Source organism: Epinephelus lanceolatus, chromosome 20 (assembly GCF_041903045.1).
Source record: "Epinephelus lanceolatus isolate andai-2023 chromosome 20, ASM4190304v1, whole genome shotgun sequence".
NCBI classification, from domain to species: domain Eukaryota; kingdom Metazoa; phylum Chordata; class Actinopteri; order Perciformes; family Serranidae; genus Epinephelus; species Epinephelus lanceolatus.
Window position 1 is genome coordinate 5171540 of NC_135753.1, and position 15699 is coordinate 5187238.

General features: G+C 40.5%; 1 protein-coding gene across 2 annotated transcripts in view; it reads left to right on the forward strand.

Annotated features, from left to right (window-relative positions):
* Positions 1–879: 879 nt before the first annotated feature.
* dipk1c (divergent protein kinase domain 1C) overlaps positions 880–15699 on the forward strand; it is a 124837-nt gene continuing 110017 nt past the window's right edge. Inside the window, exons 1-3 of one of the 2 annotated variants that reach the window (XM_078162594.1) lie at positions 880–2358; positions 8556–9437; positions 9790–10016. In XM_078162594.1, the coding sequence (XP_078018720.1) occupies positions 9431–9437; positions 9790–10016 (234 nt within the window). In that variant the 5' untranslated portion in view covers positions 880–2358; positions 8556–9430. The remainder of the gene's footprint in view (positions 2359–8555; positions 9438–9789; positions 10017–15699) is intronic. The other variant, XM_033638781.2, reaches the window with a different exon arrangement.

Genomic DNA, 15699 nt, shown 5'->3' on the forward strand with positions numbered 1-15699 from the left:
ACACTTGAAAAAGACCTCAAACATTTTTCACCCTCTGAAACATCAAACTGCACATTGAGCATTCTCAGCAGTGGCGGCGGCGTTTTCTTTATGTTTGCAGAACTTTATTGGCATTTTCACAAATAGGGCAATTACCGACATGCCCTGGGCCTCTGAGCTGTTTTATTGGAGCTCTTGCCGTGTATGGCACAGGGGTGAGGGCTAGGGGAGGAGAATGGGGGGAAAAGGTGGAAAGGGGGGAAGAAAAGGAAAGAAGGAAGAAAAGGAAAGTGAGATAAATGGGGTGAGAGCTTTTAATTTGGCGAGACTCTGCAAAGCTGCATGCGGGGACTGAACCTCAGCAGAGATTTGCTGCTGTGGTAACTGAGTAAAGAGGGGGAGGGGGGTTGGGGGGATGTAAAGAAAGGGAGAGAGAGAGAGAGAGAGAGAGAGAGAGAGGTACAGTAGCATGCAAATATAAGAGAGGGGTGAAGGGGAGGAGAGAGGGGGGAGTCGCTTCAGTTTGAGAGGAGGGACGCCGGAGGAGCCGCCTCCATTCTCCCTGAAGACACACACGCACGCACGCACGCAAGCAAGCATGCACGCCCGCACACACACACGTACACACACTTTCAGAGTTCGTAAGAGAGAAAGGAAAAAGCTGGAGTGTAGCAGACTAAAGAGAGGAAGGAAGAGGAATGGGGGCTGAACGAACAAGCCTGAGCATGACACACACTCTCTTGCACACACATAGACACCCACATGGATTCTCACACACACACACACACACACACACACACACACACACACATGCACACATACACTCTCCCTTTCTCTCTCTCTCTCTCTCTGTCTCTCTCTCTCTCTCTCTCTCTCTCTCTGTTCCACTGTTCCAGCCAGTTAGGCGGAGAGAGAGCTAGGCAGAAGCAGCAGCAGCAGGAGAAACCAGAGCCGCCAAAACACCAGACGTCTGCCTGAGCCGCTGGGGCTGCCTTACAGTCCTGGACCAGGGCTAACAGGACTTTTGTACAGTTTATTTCCAGGAGCATCTTTAGGGACTGAGACCTGCTCCTCCAGCTGCTGTCAACGCCACGTTTGGAATTCATGTGAGGAACCTGCAGACAGCAGAGTTACACACAGTTCCATCATTTATTTGTTACAAGGGGAAGAAGTTTAGTTTTCTGGAAAACATCTGCAGACCTTGTGACAATCCTTCAGCTACTTTAAGCAGGTTTCAAAGACTTAAACATCTGAGTTACTGCAACCAAAGGACCCACACACTGCCGGATTACAAACAGTTTAATGACCTTTTTTTTGGCACACTTGAAGAAGTTCTGGATTTTGCAAACTACCAACAATCATATAAGTGATTTCCATAGTTTTAAGTTGGAGTTGTGGAGCACCTTTTCATCACTTAACAGTCAACAGTTTTTTAAGGTTATGAAAGAGAAGTGATCTGAACACCTGCTGATAACTCTTTAGTTTGTTTCAGGAGCCGATCTGGAGTTCAATCCTGTTTTTTTTTTCCTAAGGAGCACTTCGAGGTAAAAAAAAAAGTGGTTTTCAAGAAAAATCAGACAACTAAAGGATGCACAAGTAGCAGGATTACAAACAGTTTTATCAATCTTCCTCACAAAGGAGGAAGGGAAGTTTAGTCATCCATTCACATTATTTAATGAGCTAAAAGGTCATCACTTTAAGGGAAAAAAAAACAGAATACTAACCGTGGTTCTATCCAGTTTTATTTTGCAAAGGAGGAAGTTTGGGTTTAAGGACATATTGCATTGTCTCATGGACTTTCTGCAGCCAGAATTTGTTAAACAGTGAGCAAAAATGTTACCTATTTGGAGTTATTTGTGTAAATTACTACTTCCAAGGAGAATCAAGTACCTTTCAAATTTCACCTGAAAAACCTAAAGGATACAAATTCCTTTAGGTTTTAACTTCACATTAAGAGAGAATTATAGTTTGTTCCTTTAGCTGGTAAGGACATAAACTTGACTGTTTGGGGTTTGATGTTTCGAGGACCTTTATGTGACTTAAAGTTTTTACCTTTAAGTAAGAACCCTTTGGATCCTGGTCTCTCCAGCATCCCGTGAGATTTCCACTGTCTGCTGAATCATCATCTAAGACTGCGAGGAGTTAACAGTAACTGTTAGAGTCCTGCAGTGGCTCATCAGACTCCCCTCTTTCATATTTCAGAGATGCAGGACGGCTCTAACAGCCGCCGCTGCAGCTCAAGGACTACGACTGTCTGCTGTAAATTTGTGAGAAGATAAAAGGTGACAGTGAGGAGGTGACTGCGGGATTTGGGGTTGTTCTGCACTCCCTCGTAAAGACGCTGTAAAGACCAGCTTCAAGAGCCACTAAAAGGAGTTGGTGAGTGAAACAAACTGCTAGATGCTTTCCTTAGCAGGAGGAGATCTGGAGGGTTTCAGGGGGATTTTGGCACCTGTTGCATCTGAGCGACTGTTGGCAGCTACTGTTTGACTTGACTCCTAACTCATCAGAGTTTATGATCATTTACAGTTGAAGCATGTTTTTTCCTCCTCCTTGCGTTTGCTCTGTCACATCTGTCACAATGAGAGAATAAAAGCATCAAATAGCAAATGCACACTGAAAGACAGAGTGAATCCTCGTTTAGGAGTTTTTGATCGTCACTTTGAAATAAACCAGACAGCTAACAAAACTTGTTCATCTGCTGAGGAAAAACTTAAGATTTTAGGATCTGAGAGACACATTTTGATTGTCACATTGGACTGTCTTCAGCTTAAATTTGTTGTAATTAATGAGGTAGTTGCAGTCCTCTATCTTCACGTAGTCTTCAGCAATTTCAGGCCAAGGACCCCTTAGCTGAAAGGGAGGCAGAGCAGGGATCCCCTGCTAAATATGGTATGTAAAACTAAGCTGCATATTAAACTGGGCCTACAATAATGTCTAGAGCGGCTTAAATTGGCATGTGTAATCATACCCTTTTATGGCGTATACAATACCATGCTATTAAAATAATAACTAGTCGTGGATTTATATATTTATACGAGGGTTGCAATGTTATACTGGTTTCAAGGTACATCGTTATATTAAATTTGACGGTTATTGTACCAAGTACATTTGCTTATCTACAATATTGAAAAAAAAAAAAAAAGGTTTCAAGTGTCAAATATAGTAGAAAAACATTTGTTTAACCAAAAATAACCCTTCCATTTTAATTCATTTAAGGGTCATCCTGCCAGATAATAATAGTAATACTTTTGTAATACCATGATACTATGAAACCACGATATTTTCTGAGATGGCTATTGTACTGAAAAAAATACCCTTACCCTTGCAAACCTAATTTATTTATCATGTTTGTTTCTGTGGATGGAAGTCTCTTGCTAGAAAAATTACAAAAGGATCCACTGTAGCTCACAAGAATGCCCATTTACTTAAAATAATAATACTACAGCTAATTAGCCAGTATGCTTAAATAGTACCTAACTCTTAGTTAACAAAACTTAAATCAAATTACCAAACAATGTTTTGGCGGCCCCCCAGTCACTCTGGGGACCCTCGAGGGGTTGCCAACCCCCTGGTGAAGACCCCGGCTGTAGACAAGTTTATATGCAACTAATGTGCAACAATGAATACGTTTTGAAGGAAACCTATTCTTGTTTTCTATCAACATGTCGATAAAATTATTTTCTGCCAAAGCATTGTTCATTTTGACAAGATTTCAAAATGTTTCGGTCTTCTTTGCTTACTGAAAATTATAGGTATTCAGTTTGTTTTTTTTAAGTCAAGTTTTAGTCAGTGTTTTAATTTTAGTCACTTTTTTTGGACATTTTTAGACCGTTTCATGATACTATAATGGGTATTTCTCCTGGCTGTAAAAAATTCAAGTAAGACATACCTTGAACTATTCAGTCATCTGGGAATGTGTTACTGACACACCGTCTTCTTTCATATCATATAAAAATGTATATTTCTATATATTATAATGAGGTCTCCTGCTAATTAGCATCATGTTTACTCAGTAGAACTTTGATTTAATAAATCAGCAGTTATAAATATGTGTGTAAACTGTGTCATTAAGGCAGACAAGCGGAGCATTATCTGGGAAACATCATAAATTCACCTTACATGGAGCTAAAATTTGTAGTGAATTATGTAGGCTAATGTCTTCTGGATGTGTTACTGTCTGTTTAAGTTAAAAGAAATCATATATCATTTTTTAGAAGTAGGCTAAATTTTACCACAGCAATAATTTAACTGAGATGTCAGTTCTAGTAAATTTTGCTCTTGATAGCCTGACACTCATTAATGGGTAGGCTAACTAAGAGGTTAATTTTAAAGAAGAAAAACACAAAATAATGTGTAAGACAAGAGGCCTTTCCTTTTCATCCGATGCTCCATTGATTCAGCGAGTATTAGCGCTAAGTGCTATCCATTTAGAGGTGGTAATATTTTTAATGTTTTGTGATGTAAATGTTTTGACTTCTATTTCATTTTCTGTCTGCTTTGCTGACAGAAAGCCAGCTAGATGTGTTAACATGCAAAAATCTAGGGTATGCACACTCTGGCATAAACTGGACCATTCGTAAATTCAGAGCACTCTCAGAGAGGTGCGGAGCACACTCTGGGCAGTCTGTTTGGGGAGATGAATGTGTGATTGAGTTAACTGTTAACTGTTAACTTATTTCAGTGGACGTTGTCAGATTGGATTTATAAACACATCCATAGATCCCACTGCCTAACCTCCAGTCTCCACTAGTAAGCTGACTACCTTGCATTGCTCACTGGCAGAACAGGAGCTAGCTAGCATCGCTGCTCATTTGCTGATGACTGTGGAAACATTGTGCTCACCCTCCAGTCTCCCCCAGCTAGCCCGTCAAGTGAGTGGCTTAATCTTGAGCTGCAAAACCCCTTTAGCATTAATGTTAGCAATGTTAGCTGTGCTGATGCTGCTAATCTTGCTAACAGAGCTAACAGTGATAGCTAACAATGCTAAAGGGGTTTTGTTGCTAAAAATTAAGCCACTTACTCACGTGACGTGAGGGTAGACTGGAAGGTGGCAATAATAGGGTCTTCCTTTTTTTTTTCAATGTGTTTTTAGTTAGATGCCTGAAATAAGGTCTGTGGTTAACACGAGACTTTCATGTTTTGTTCTACAACATAAAAATACATCAGTTATCACCCCAACATGAATTCTCAAGCTTTTATGTGTCTTTTAAAAGGCGGTTGCTAACAAGTGGTGTAATGAGACTCCATAATGTCACCATGCAGAACACAACTTTACAGCCTTATTATGGTGAAGACATTAAGTCATGTGACTGTGGTGTCGTTGTTTTATAGCCTAACATTAGCTTTTCACTTTTGATGATTGCATTTACACTTCAAAAATTATAAAAGTGGTGTTCATCTATGAAGATTATCTTGCTGAACAACATGTGTAAGCATCATAAAGTTTTGTTTGTCACAGAGCTTATTTCTGCAATAATTCGAAATCCAATCGAAAAATCCCATAGGGTTTTTGACAAAACTAGGGCAATGCTAACTTCCATGTCAATCTACAAAATAACCATTATCCCTGCAGCTCTCTGTGTTTCTGCAGCAACACCGTCCCTCTACCATGGGTTAGGACAGTGTTAAGAGCGATATGCGAATACCCACCTAAACAGAATCCAACTGTTTGATCTCGACTTTACTCGTCAGGGCATAATAAACAGTTGTTTTTGTTGCAAATATTTTCTTCATTTATGTTGTTACAATTTAGTCATGAAAGAAAAAATTGTGCCAAAATATGAAATCTTGCAAAACAATATCCGCTTGAATCAACTGCAGCATTATTTAACTATTTTATTGTTATTTTCACAAACACGCAGCAGTGGGTTAAGATAAAAAAAAGTCTGCAGGGTTTCTGGTGTCATGGTCCTCTGGTTTTAGTAAACACTACCCACCCCCCGACCTCCACCCTTTGTGCTTATAAATGTGCAGTTTCATTGACAAAATAAAGTTCCCTTTGAGTGTAATCCCGCCAGGAAAAGCAATTTACTAGAGACTGGGCTGCAACTACAGATGCCGCATGAATCAAACCTGTGAGATCATATAAATAGCAGCTAATATGTGGCTTTATCTCCTGGGACAAGAATGAGAACAGCTGCACTGCCTCTCCGCCACCCACATTCCCATCAACAAGAAACAAACGGATATTCTAAGAGGCAGGCAATGACCAACCTTCTGCTGGTTTTCTGTCCTTTAAGATTTGGAGAGATTCTGAAGGAGTCTCTGTGCGACAGGCGATGGCAACAAGAACTTCTGGCAAGTCTCTGTGTGTTTTCCAATGTGGTAATTGAGTTCTTTTCTCAGTTCATGGTTTGGATGCCTCAGTGAGAGGAGCCACAACCACATCAGGAACTTGTAATAAGGGCTAAATAATTGGACAGCAGAGTTTCTAGATGTGTCAGCCAAATTCTTTATAGCTGCAGAGGACAGAAAACAGAAACATCTCTCCACTGGGCTGATAAAGGCTACCAAAGTGGCTTGTTTGAGAATTAATTTTTTCTTTAGATTTAGAAACAGTAGACAGATAAAAACCAGAGAGAGTGACTGATGAGTTTTCTCTTAAAGTCTAAAGCTTAAATCCCACTGTGAGAAACCCTTAACTGACCCTGCAAATGTAAGAGATAATTAGCTTTTTATACAAGAACATCAGAGGAGAAATCAGACAGCTTTCAGACCCGTTGTCCTTGCCTGAACCCTTAATCAACTTTGGGAAAAAGACAAGTTTTATTAGTTTGGTTGCCTTCGACTTTCCACAGGCCCAATTCTAAATTGCTTTGAATAGGGAGGCAGTAAAGGTTAATTTATACTCCCTTTACGTAGGAAAATAGAAACGGAAAGGCCACTGCCCCCCTACTTCCATGCATCCCTTTCTGTTGGCATAGATAAAACCACTAGATGGCACTAAAGGGCAAAGTCAGAAGTTTCACATAACAAAAATGAGGTGATGGTGGAGGAGGTCGTAACATTGTTACCTTTTGTTGTGGTCTGCAATGCCAGTAAATGCATCACTACATGTGGACAGAGAATTCTTTTCATTTTGTTACCAATCCATTCCATTCCACCTAATTTATATTTGATATGATCTCTGATGGTACAGCTCTGTGTCGCCTGTATCTGTAAGCGTTTAGGAAACGTGCACAAATACAGACGAAATGAACAAAGAGTACAGACAGAAGGCTCTGTCCTTTTCTGTATCTAACGTACTTGTCGTCGTCCTCCACTTATCTGGGTCTGGGTCGCGGGGGCAGCTGCCTCAGCAAAGAAGCCCAGACAGTGCTCTCCCCAGCTACTTCTGTCAACTTTTCCGAGGGAACCCCGAGGCGTTCCCAGGCCCGCCGGGCGATGTAATCCTTCCAGCGTGTCCTGGGGCGGCCCCGAGGTCTCCTCCCGATTGGACATGCCCGAAACACCTCCCAAGGAAGGCATCTGGAAGGCATCCTTACTAGATGCCCGAACCACCTCAACTGGCTCCTCTCGATGTGGAGGAGCAGCGGCTCTACTCTGAGCTCCTCACCCTATCTCTAAGGCTGAGCCCAGCCGCTTGTACTCGCAATCTTGTTCTTTCGGTCACTACCCAGAGCTCGTGACCATAGGTGAGGGTTGGAACATAGATCAACCGGTAAATTGAGAGCTTCGCTTTCTGGCTAAGCTCCCTCGCGCCTGCATCACTGCTGACGCCGCCCCAGTCTGCCTGTCAGTCTCCTGCTCCATCCTACTCTCACTCATGAACAAGATCCCGACTTATACTCCTCCACCTGAGGCAGGACCCTGATCAGTCTGATCAGTCTGATCCCCATCACACCTCTGAATCCGGAACACCTGCATGCTATGTAAAAGCACACACAGAGGCACATTTATGTCGGTGGGGGGACTTTTTATTCATTAGATTAAAATGTGCTATATCGGGATAGGTATCGTTATCGGGATTTTGGTCATATCTCCCAGCCCTATAAGATGCCATAGGTTTATGCTAAAAATGTTTGTATGTTGTATTTGTTTAGAAAATGTGCTTAGTATAAGACAGTTGTTTTGTCGGTGAACCTTGTGAGCTGTAATTGAGACCATTTTTGGAACGTTACCTTTGTTAAAAGTTGCTGTTGTTCCCGGCTTCATATGAGTAGAGGAAAACTCCACTAGCTGCTCGGCTAATTCATGCAATGCAAAATGTCATAGGCTTATGTTAATAACGTTAGCATGTTGCATTGCAGAAAAGCCTCGACTAAGGCTGTGCGAAGTGATCAGAAATCACAGTTAGTTTCCCACAGTTCTGCAGGGGAAAGAATTTCAACGTTGTAAAACATCCTTTTACAATTTCAGAGCTTGAGTTGAGTTAAAAATTTACGCCAGAGTTTGGAAAGTTCATGAAAGAAAAACTTTGATCACCAAAGTTTCTCTGGATGTTAATTGCTGTTCCTCTTTGGGCTAAATCATTTGATGAATAATAATAATAATTATAAGAGTTTTGGATAATTATTTTTTAGAGAGCTGACTAAAGATCTAAAGCATTGACGTCTCTTTTTCTCTTGTCACAGATCTCTCTGTCAAACATCAAGGACGTCTTTTTCCACTGTTCAGAGATCAGAGCAGCAAAAAACTCCACTGACACCAACAAAGTATTTTTCTATTTTCTGACATCAATGAAACTTTTATGTGTCTAATTTTCCTCATTAGGTGCTCATTAAGGAAATCCTCTCCAATACCAGGGACATTTTCCAGCTTGCAGAGCTCCCCTTCTGAGGGATACTTTAAGTTTCCTTCTTTCTTTCTTCTGAGCTTGATGGCAAGACAACTACAGAAACTACAGATGCCATGAGGAGGTGGCGTGAAGACGGCGTAGCAGAAAAGTCTGCTGGGAGTGTGTAAAAGTGTGTGTGCATGCTGTAGATAATGTGCATGAGAGAGTGTGTGTGGTGCTCATGTACGTATCCGTGCATGTGTGTGTGCAGCTGACTGTGTATTTGAGTTGTACAAAAGGGCCCAGACGCCCACATCACACAGTGCGACAGCTACTCGGCTGCTTCTGAGTTATTTCCTGTTGCTCAATACTTGTTGACTCGCTGTGAGGAAAAATACATCAACCAGTCGGATATGAGAAGGAAAAATTTCAGCATGAACAAACAAAATTTTCAAATATTACTGGTGGGGAAACTGCAGAGCAAAGCTGGAGGTCGGACCAGTCGACTGGAACGTGCTGCTCTGATTGGATGATTACTGCTCTCTCTTTTTTGTTTCTTTTTTGTCCTGAACTATTTAGGCTTTTCTGTTTTGGCAACACATCAGTTGTCTTTTTGAGTTTTCACAGAGACACATCAACCAGGCCTTGATGATGTGGATATTTATCATTATTGAACTCAGATTCTTGGATCTTGGATTACAGCTGTTCCACCTTAACTGACTGCAGAGCATCATGGGAGGTAAGAAAAAAAAATCTGGTTCCTAACTGGTGTAGCAGAATATGATGACGATATAATTCTCTTTTTAAAAATTTACTTTTTTACATTTTAATTAATAAAACATGACAATTAATAATTAACAAATAGTAGTGTCAAAAGAAAATACAGTTTTAATCATCGACTCACTGAATGTGAGCTCAGAAGTATTTCTCCTCCTTTTTTTTTTACTACTTTTCTTGAAGCCATAGATTTTTTGGGGGGGGAGGGGGCAAACTTTTATTTCTCCACCAAACTTTTCAGAATCTGGTGCTCTGCAGTTAGTTGGACCACTTTTAGCACTATTCTGCAACTATTCAGAAGACTTTTTGTGCAGCCATGCTTCCTGGAGGACTGGTGTCAGGTGGAGGGGGTCGTGGCGGCAGCAGGCTGTGCCTGCTCCGGTGGCTGGGCCTCAGGCTGTGGTCCCGTCGAGGGACCCTGGTGTTTGCTCTGCTCTGGTTCGGCTCCTGGTTGTTCTTGAACGGCCTGGTCCTGGTCCACAGGAGTATCCTGTCCGACTACTGCACCGACGACAAGAGCAAGAGGATTCTGCAGAGGCTGGTGAGTGACATGGTTAGCTGTGTTTGATCATTATTATGTGCACTTTAGTCAAAGGATGATTCTGGAGATTATGGTCTTACAGCTCAACAAAAATCTATTAAGTCATTTTGTTATTAGAGAGTGAGACTGTCATTGTGGCTATACTTGTGGTGTGGAGTCTGTCTTCCTCTTGCGTTAGAATGATTTTCAAAACTACATATTTATAGTAGGGCTGTCAAACTATTAATTTTTAACTCACAAGAAATTGCAGAATTTTAGGAGATAATTGCAATTAATCACACTTTTTAATCACAGGTTTAAAATTCCATTATTTTGCAGCTCAAAACAGTTTTAAAGTTCATATCACCAAGGTAAAGCAAGTATTTTGATTGGGAATCAAATAAATTCATAGAAATTGACTTCATGATCTTGACTTTTAGATTTATTTATTTCAAATCAGCGCTGCACTGCTAAAACAGTGTGGTTGAAGAGACAAAATAACAGCATGCAATTAACCCTCTGAGAACCACATACTGTAGACCCATCTTTGTCTTTTTTTTGGGGAAAGACAGCGGATCTTCTGGGGGAGATAGCAGATCAAAAGTATATGCTATGTAGAAGTGGTATATATCACCTGAAAGCTGGAAACCTGATGCTTAATTTGAGATGCATCTCATCACTGTGTGTCAAGTTTTTGTAGTCATAAATCTGTATTAAACACTGCATGCAAAGAAGCGGATAGTTTGTGCCCTAAACTGCACGGGACTAACATAAAGTTGACATGTCTGTAAACCCATTTTAATTCTGATTTCTTGAGGTCAAAGGACCTCTGTGAAAATGACCATGCCGTTTTCGCTCACCAAAATTTAGCCTAAATGTGTTATTTAGCCCCCTCCCTGAGAAGCTAGCATGACATGGTTGGTACCGCTGGATTCCCTAAGTTTTCTAGTTTCATATGATATCTATATCATCACTCTAGCTTCAAATAGCAGCACACAATTAAAAAAAAAAATGTAAGCATTGTGGTTGAGTGATTAACGTGTTAACACTAAGTGAAGGTTGCATTTTCTTGTTGACTGTCTGATTGATGATTCATACAAATCTGTTATGACATAAATCCAGGTGATGACAGCCTGTTTGTTTAAAGGATGAATTATGATTTTTTTGACTCTTCGTATCTACGACTGCATCACTGCTAGATGAATGAGTTATGTGGGTGGATGTGTGTACATGTGTTGGTGACAGCTATGTATTTACACATCATCTTGTTGCTGGGTTAGTGAATTGGTTTATTGCTGATACAAACTGGATTACTGAGGAAATGCTCTGATGCTCTTTTCTTTTTTAAGAGAATTTCTGTGTCAAAGTTTCACCTTCCTTTGACCACCTACAGTGAATGTGTTTGCCTTCAGTCCTTCAGTCTCTGTTAAATAGGTTCATGCACTGTACAGAGAAAAGGGTTGGCTTTTGACGATTACCTATGCCATGAAAACAGAACCTTTCAATGTGTAATCATTATCTCCAGGGCTTTTTAATACTGTTAACAACTTTTTAAAGCGACAATGGAAAGAAAAGGTGAATGATATTAAGAAGTCATTAGAAAACCACATAGGTTTTAGTGTTTCAGTTACAGTTCACAGATGGTGAAATCATCCAGTCAGTTGTTTTGGCTGAACTGCAGCATGCAAGGCCAGCCCTATAAACACTAAAGTTTGTCCATGAGTGAGTGATGAAGTTACAGAGTGAATAATGATGAAAGTGTTGGTGTTCCCCCATTGGCTGTTGTTCTTTAAATATAAATAGGCACAGCTAGGCCTGTATTATTGTATTCCTCATTTTCCGTAGCCACTGCCATATAGCATGGTTGAATTTCCAAGCTTTAACTTAATGCTTCATTCACAAACTCTTGTCACAGAGTAGGAAAGCACATTGCTATTATCAGATGAGTGACAGTTTCATTCAGCTCATCCTCTGTAGCCACTGTAAGGTTAGCAAGCTAGCTGTGTTCAAAATAGCACTTTTGTATAAAAGAGAGGATCACTGCAACAGTTTTTTTTTTTTTTTTTTATGAGGAACGCCTGTGTATGTATGACACAAGCTTTAAATTTATTTAAACGTTGTTGACTATTATGTGGTACAGTGTCAGAACAAGTGCCACCACCGTGCTAGGGGTGTACGATCCATTGATCTGGATCAATATATATGTGTGTATGTATATATATATATATATATATATATATATATATATATATATATGTATATATATGTATATATATATTGATTCAGTGATCAACAATCCAATGTCATCAATGCAAAGTGAAAACATTGATCCATATCATCTCTAGGATACGCTTTATTTTTTTTAATTCACTGTCAAACAGCAGCAGGCAGATGGCAAACAGCCAAGAGAAAGGCGATGACGATAATGTTATTCAAATCAGCAGTGTGGAAATATTATCAATTACTGTGAAAATAGGGGTCAATAGACTAAGCACGTCATATGTAAACAATGCCACTATGAGAAAAAACATTACATAACGTTAGATGCCTGGCCAGCATCTCACTCCACTAACTTCTGACAGTAACATTAGCTGCTATGAGTAGAAGAAAACTCGGAGCGCCCGTCATGGGCAGCCCACTCTGACATCTCTCCACTTAGTGCATGTATAGGTCCAGTTTGTGCATGTGTGTGTTCGGACCTGTGTGTAACTGACAGAGTGAAAAAAAAAAAAATTTGAATTTCCCCTCGGGGATTAATAAAGTATATAAAATTTAAAAAAAAATAAATATATGTATCGATTGCAGGCCCCTCAATCTCATCGAATCAAAATTGTATCATGGCAGACTTTGTGATATCTGCAAGTACAGTTGTATAGTTGTCCAAAGAGTCGATATAATATCACATCATGATGAAACTAGTGATATATACCCCCACACTGTTCTGAGGAGAAACTAGAAATAAGACACTGATTAAAATTGAAATGAATATTAGATGGTAGAACGTCACAAAAGGTGCCGCCATAATGACTACATTGACCTTTTGGTAATTAGCACCGATAGGATGTTTTATAAACTTCACCATTAAAGGCATAACTTGGCTCTGATAATGGTAAATAGCTGTGCAGCCTCCACTGTCCTACAGAGATGGACAGCCTCGACCAAAGCTAAAGAGGGGGGTGTTGGGTTAAATGATCAGTGGGTAGAGCACCAGAGAAATCAGCTCCCTTCTGCTGTGTGACTGTGTCTGAGTGTACCAACTTCAGTTTAAGGCTGAGCACAACAGCAGGACCGGCACCGTATGCGAAAGTCATGGCAAAAGTCCTTGACTGAGTAGGCCTATATGCTGCCCCTTCCTGTTTCAACTTAGAAGTTGTCATTTCAAATGAAAAGCCCTCTAGCGTTTCATACATGGTCCAGCCTTATACTAGGTTTTTACCTTGTCTTGTTGGATTAAGTTCCTGTTTTGTACTGTAAACAGTATTGAAAACTCTGCCTGGTTATTTAAGGATTTGGTTTTTCAACATCAAGGCTTGTCAGTGCAATGTGACTGTCAGTTACCTACTTTTGTACTACTACTTTTCTCTGTAAATCCGCAGCAGGTTTAAAGTCTCTGTTAGCTGATTTTCTACCTGGAGGGAATACGGGAAGTCAATCTAAAAAACTGATTGACTAGAGGAATGTGAAATTACTGCAGTTTCCATTCACCACTGTCCTCCTCTCACCCGTGTTTTTAAAGATTTTCTTCAGTATATATATATGGTCTGGAGGACAAACCGCGGCTCCCATCAACTGTGTTTGTGAATCCTGCTGCCGTCCATCAGTCAGAAGCTTACAGTAAACAGGCAGGCGGGTGGAGATAAACGGCTAGAGGTCAATAGCTCTTAATGGCCTGCTGTCTTATCCACTGCAGCATCTGTTGGTGCACTGTGGGTAAACACTGATAACAACAGTGTTCGTTCTCACAGTCCTCACAGCCTCCACCCTTTCCTTCTCTCTGCCTCTTTGGATTTACCTATTCTCTTCTTCAGGTTCGTCTCTCTGGTTCCATTATATTGGCAAGTGAATTTTAAGCAAACTTTATAAATGTTGTGAAAAAATAAATCTGAGTGAGGCGCATTTCCATCAACCAGTTTGGACAGAATGAACATGATATCTCAAGAATGCCTTGAGGGAATTCCTTAAATTTGACACACATGTCCCCTTGAACTTAACGAACTGATTTGAATTTAGTGGTGAAAGGTCACTATAAACTTACAAAACATGTTTTTGTCCCAAACCTAAGAATTTCTATTCAAATTTTGACAATATTTCACACAAATGTCTAATAGGGTAAAATGATAACGTAATTAAAGGGCCAGTGTGTAATATTTGGCATGGTTTATTGTCAATCTGAATCTGAATCTGAATCTGAATATTCTACCCATTAATATGATTATACAAGTGTATGATCGCTATAAAATAAAATTCGTTTGGTTTTCGTAGCCTTATAATTATGCTTTTATATATATACAGTACAGGCCAAAAGTTTGGACACACCTTCTCATTCAATGCGTTTTCTTTATTTTCATGACTATTTACATTATAGATTCTCACTGAAGGCATCAAAACTATGAATGAATACATGTGGAGTTATGTACTTAACAAAAAAAGGTGAAATAACTGAAAACATGTTTTATATTCTAGTTTCTTCAAAATAGCCACCCTTTGCTCTGATTACTGCTTTGCACACTCTTGGCATTCTCTCCATGAGCTTCAAGAGGTAGTCACCTGAAATGGTTTCCACTTCACAGGTGTGCCTTATCAGGGTTAATTAGTGGAATTTCTTGCTTTATCAATGGGGTTGGGACCATCAGTTGTGTTGTGCAGAAGTCAGGTTAATACACAGCCGACAGCCCTATTGGATAACTGTTAAAATTCATATTATGGCAAGAACCAATCAGCTAACTAAAGAAAAACGAGTGGCCATCATTACTTTAAGAAATGAAGGTCAGTCAGTCCGGAAAATTGCAAAAACTTTAAATGTGTCCCCAAGTGGAGTCGCAAAAACCATCAAGCGCTACAACGAAACTGGCACACATGAGGACCGACCCAGGAAAGGAAGACCAAGAGTCACCTCTGCTTCTGAGGATAAGTTCATCCGAGTCACCAGCCTCAGAAATCGCAAGTTAACAGCAGCTCAGATCAGAGACCAGATGAATGCCACACAGAGTTCTAGCAGCAGACCCATCTCTAGAACAACTGTTAAGAGGAGACTGCGCCAATCAGGCCTTCATGGTCAAATAGCTGCTAGGAAACCACTGCTAAGGAGAGGCAACAAGCAGAAGAGATTTGTTTGGGCCAAGAAACACAAGGAATGGACATTAGACCAGTGGAAATCTGTGCTTTGGTCTGATGAGTCCAAATTTGAGATCTTTGGTTCCAACCGCCGTGTCTTTGTGAGACGCAGAAAAGGTGAACGGATGGATTCCACATGCCTGGTTCCCACTGTGAAGCATGGAGGAGGAGGTGTGATGGTGTGGGGGTGTTTTGCTGGTGACACTGTTGGGGATTTATTCAAAATTGAAGGCACACTGAACCAGCATGGCTACCACAGCATCCTGCAGCGACATGCCATCCCATCCGGTTTGCGTTTAGTTGGACGATCATTTATTTTTCAACAGGACAATGACCCCAAACACACCTCCGGGCTGTGTAAGGGCTATTT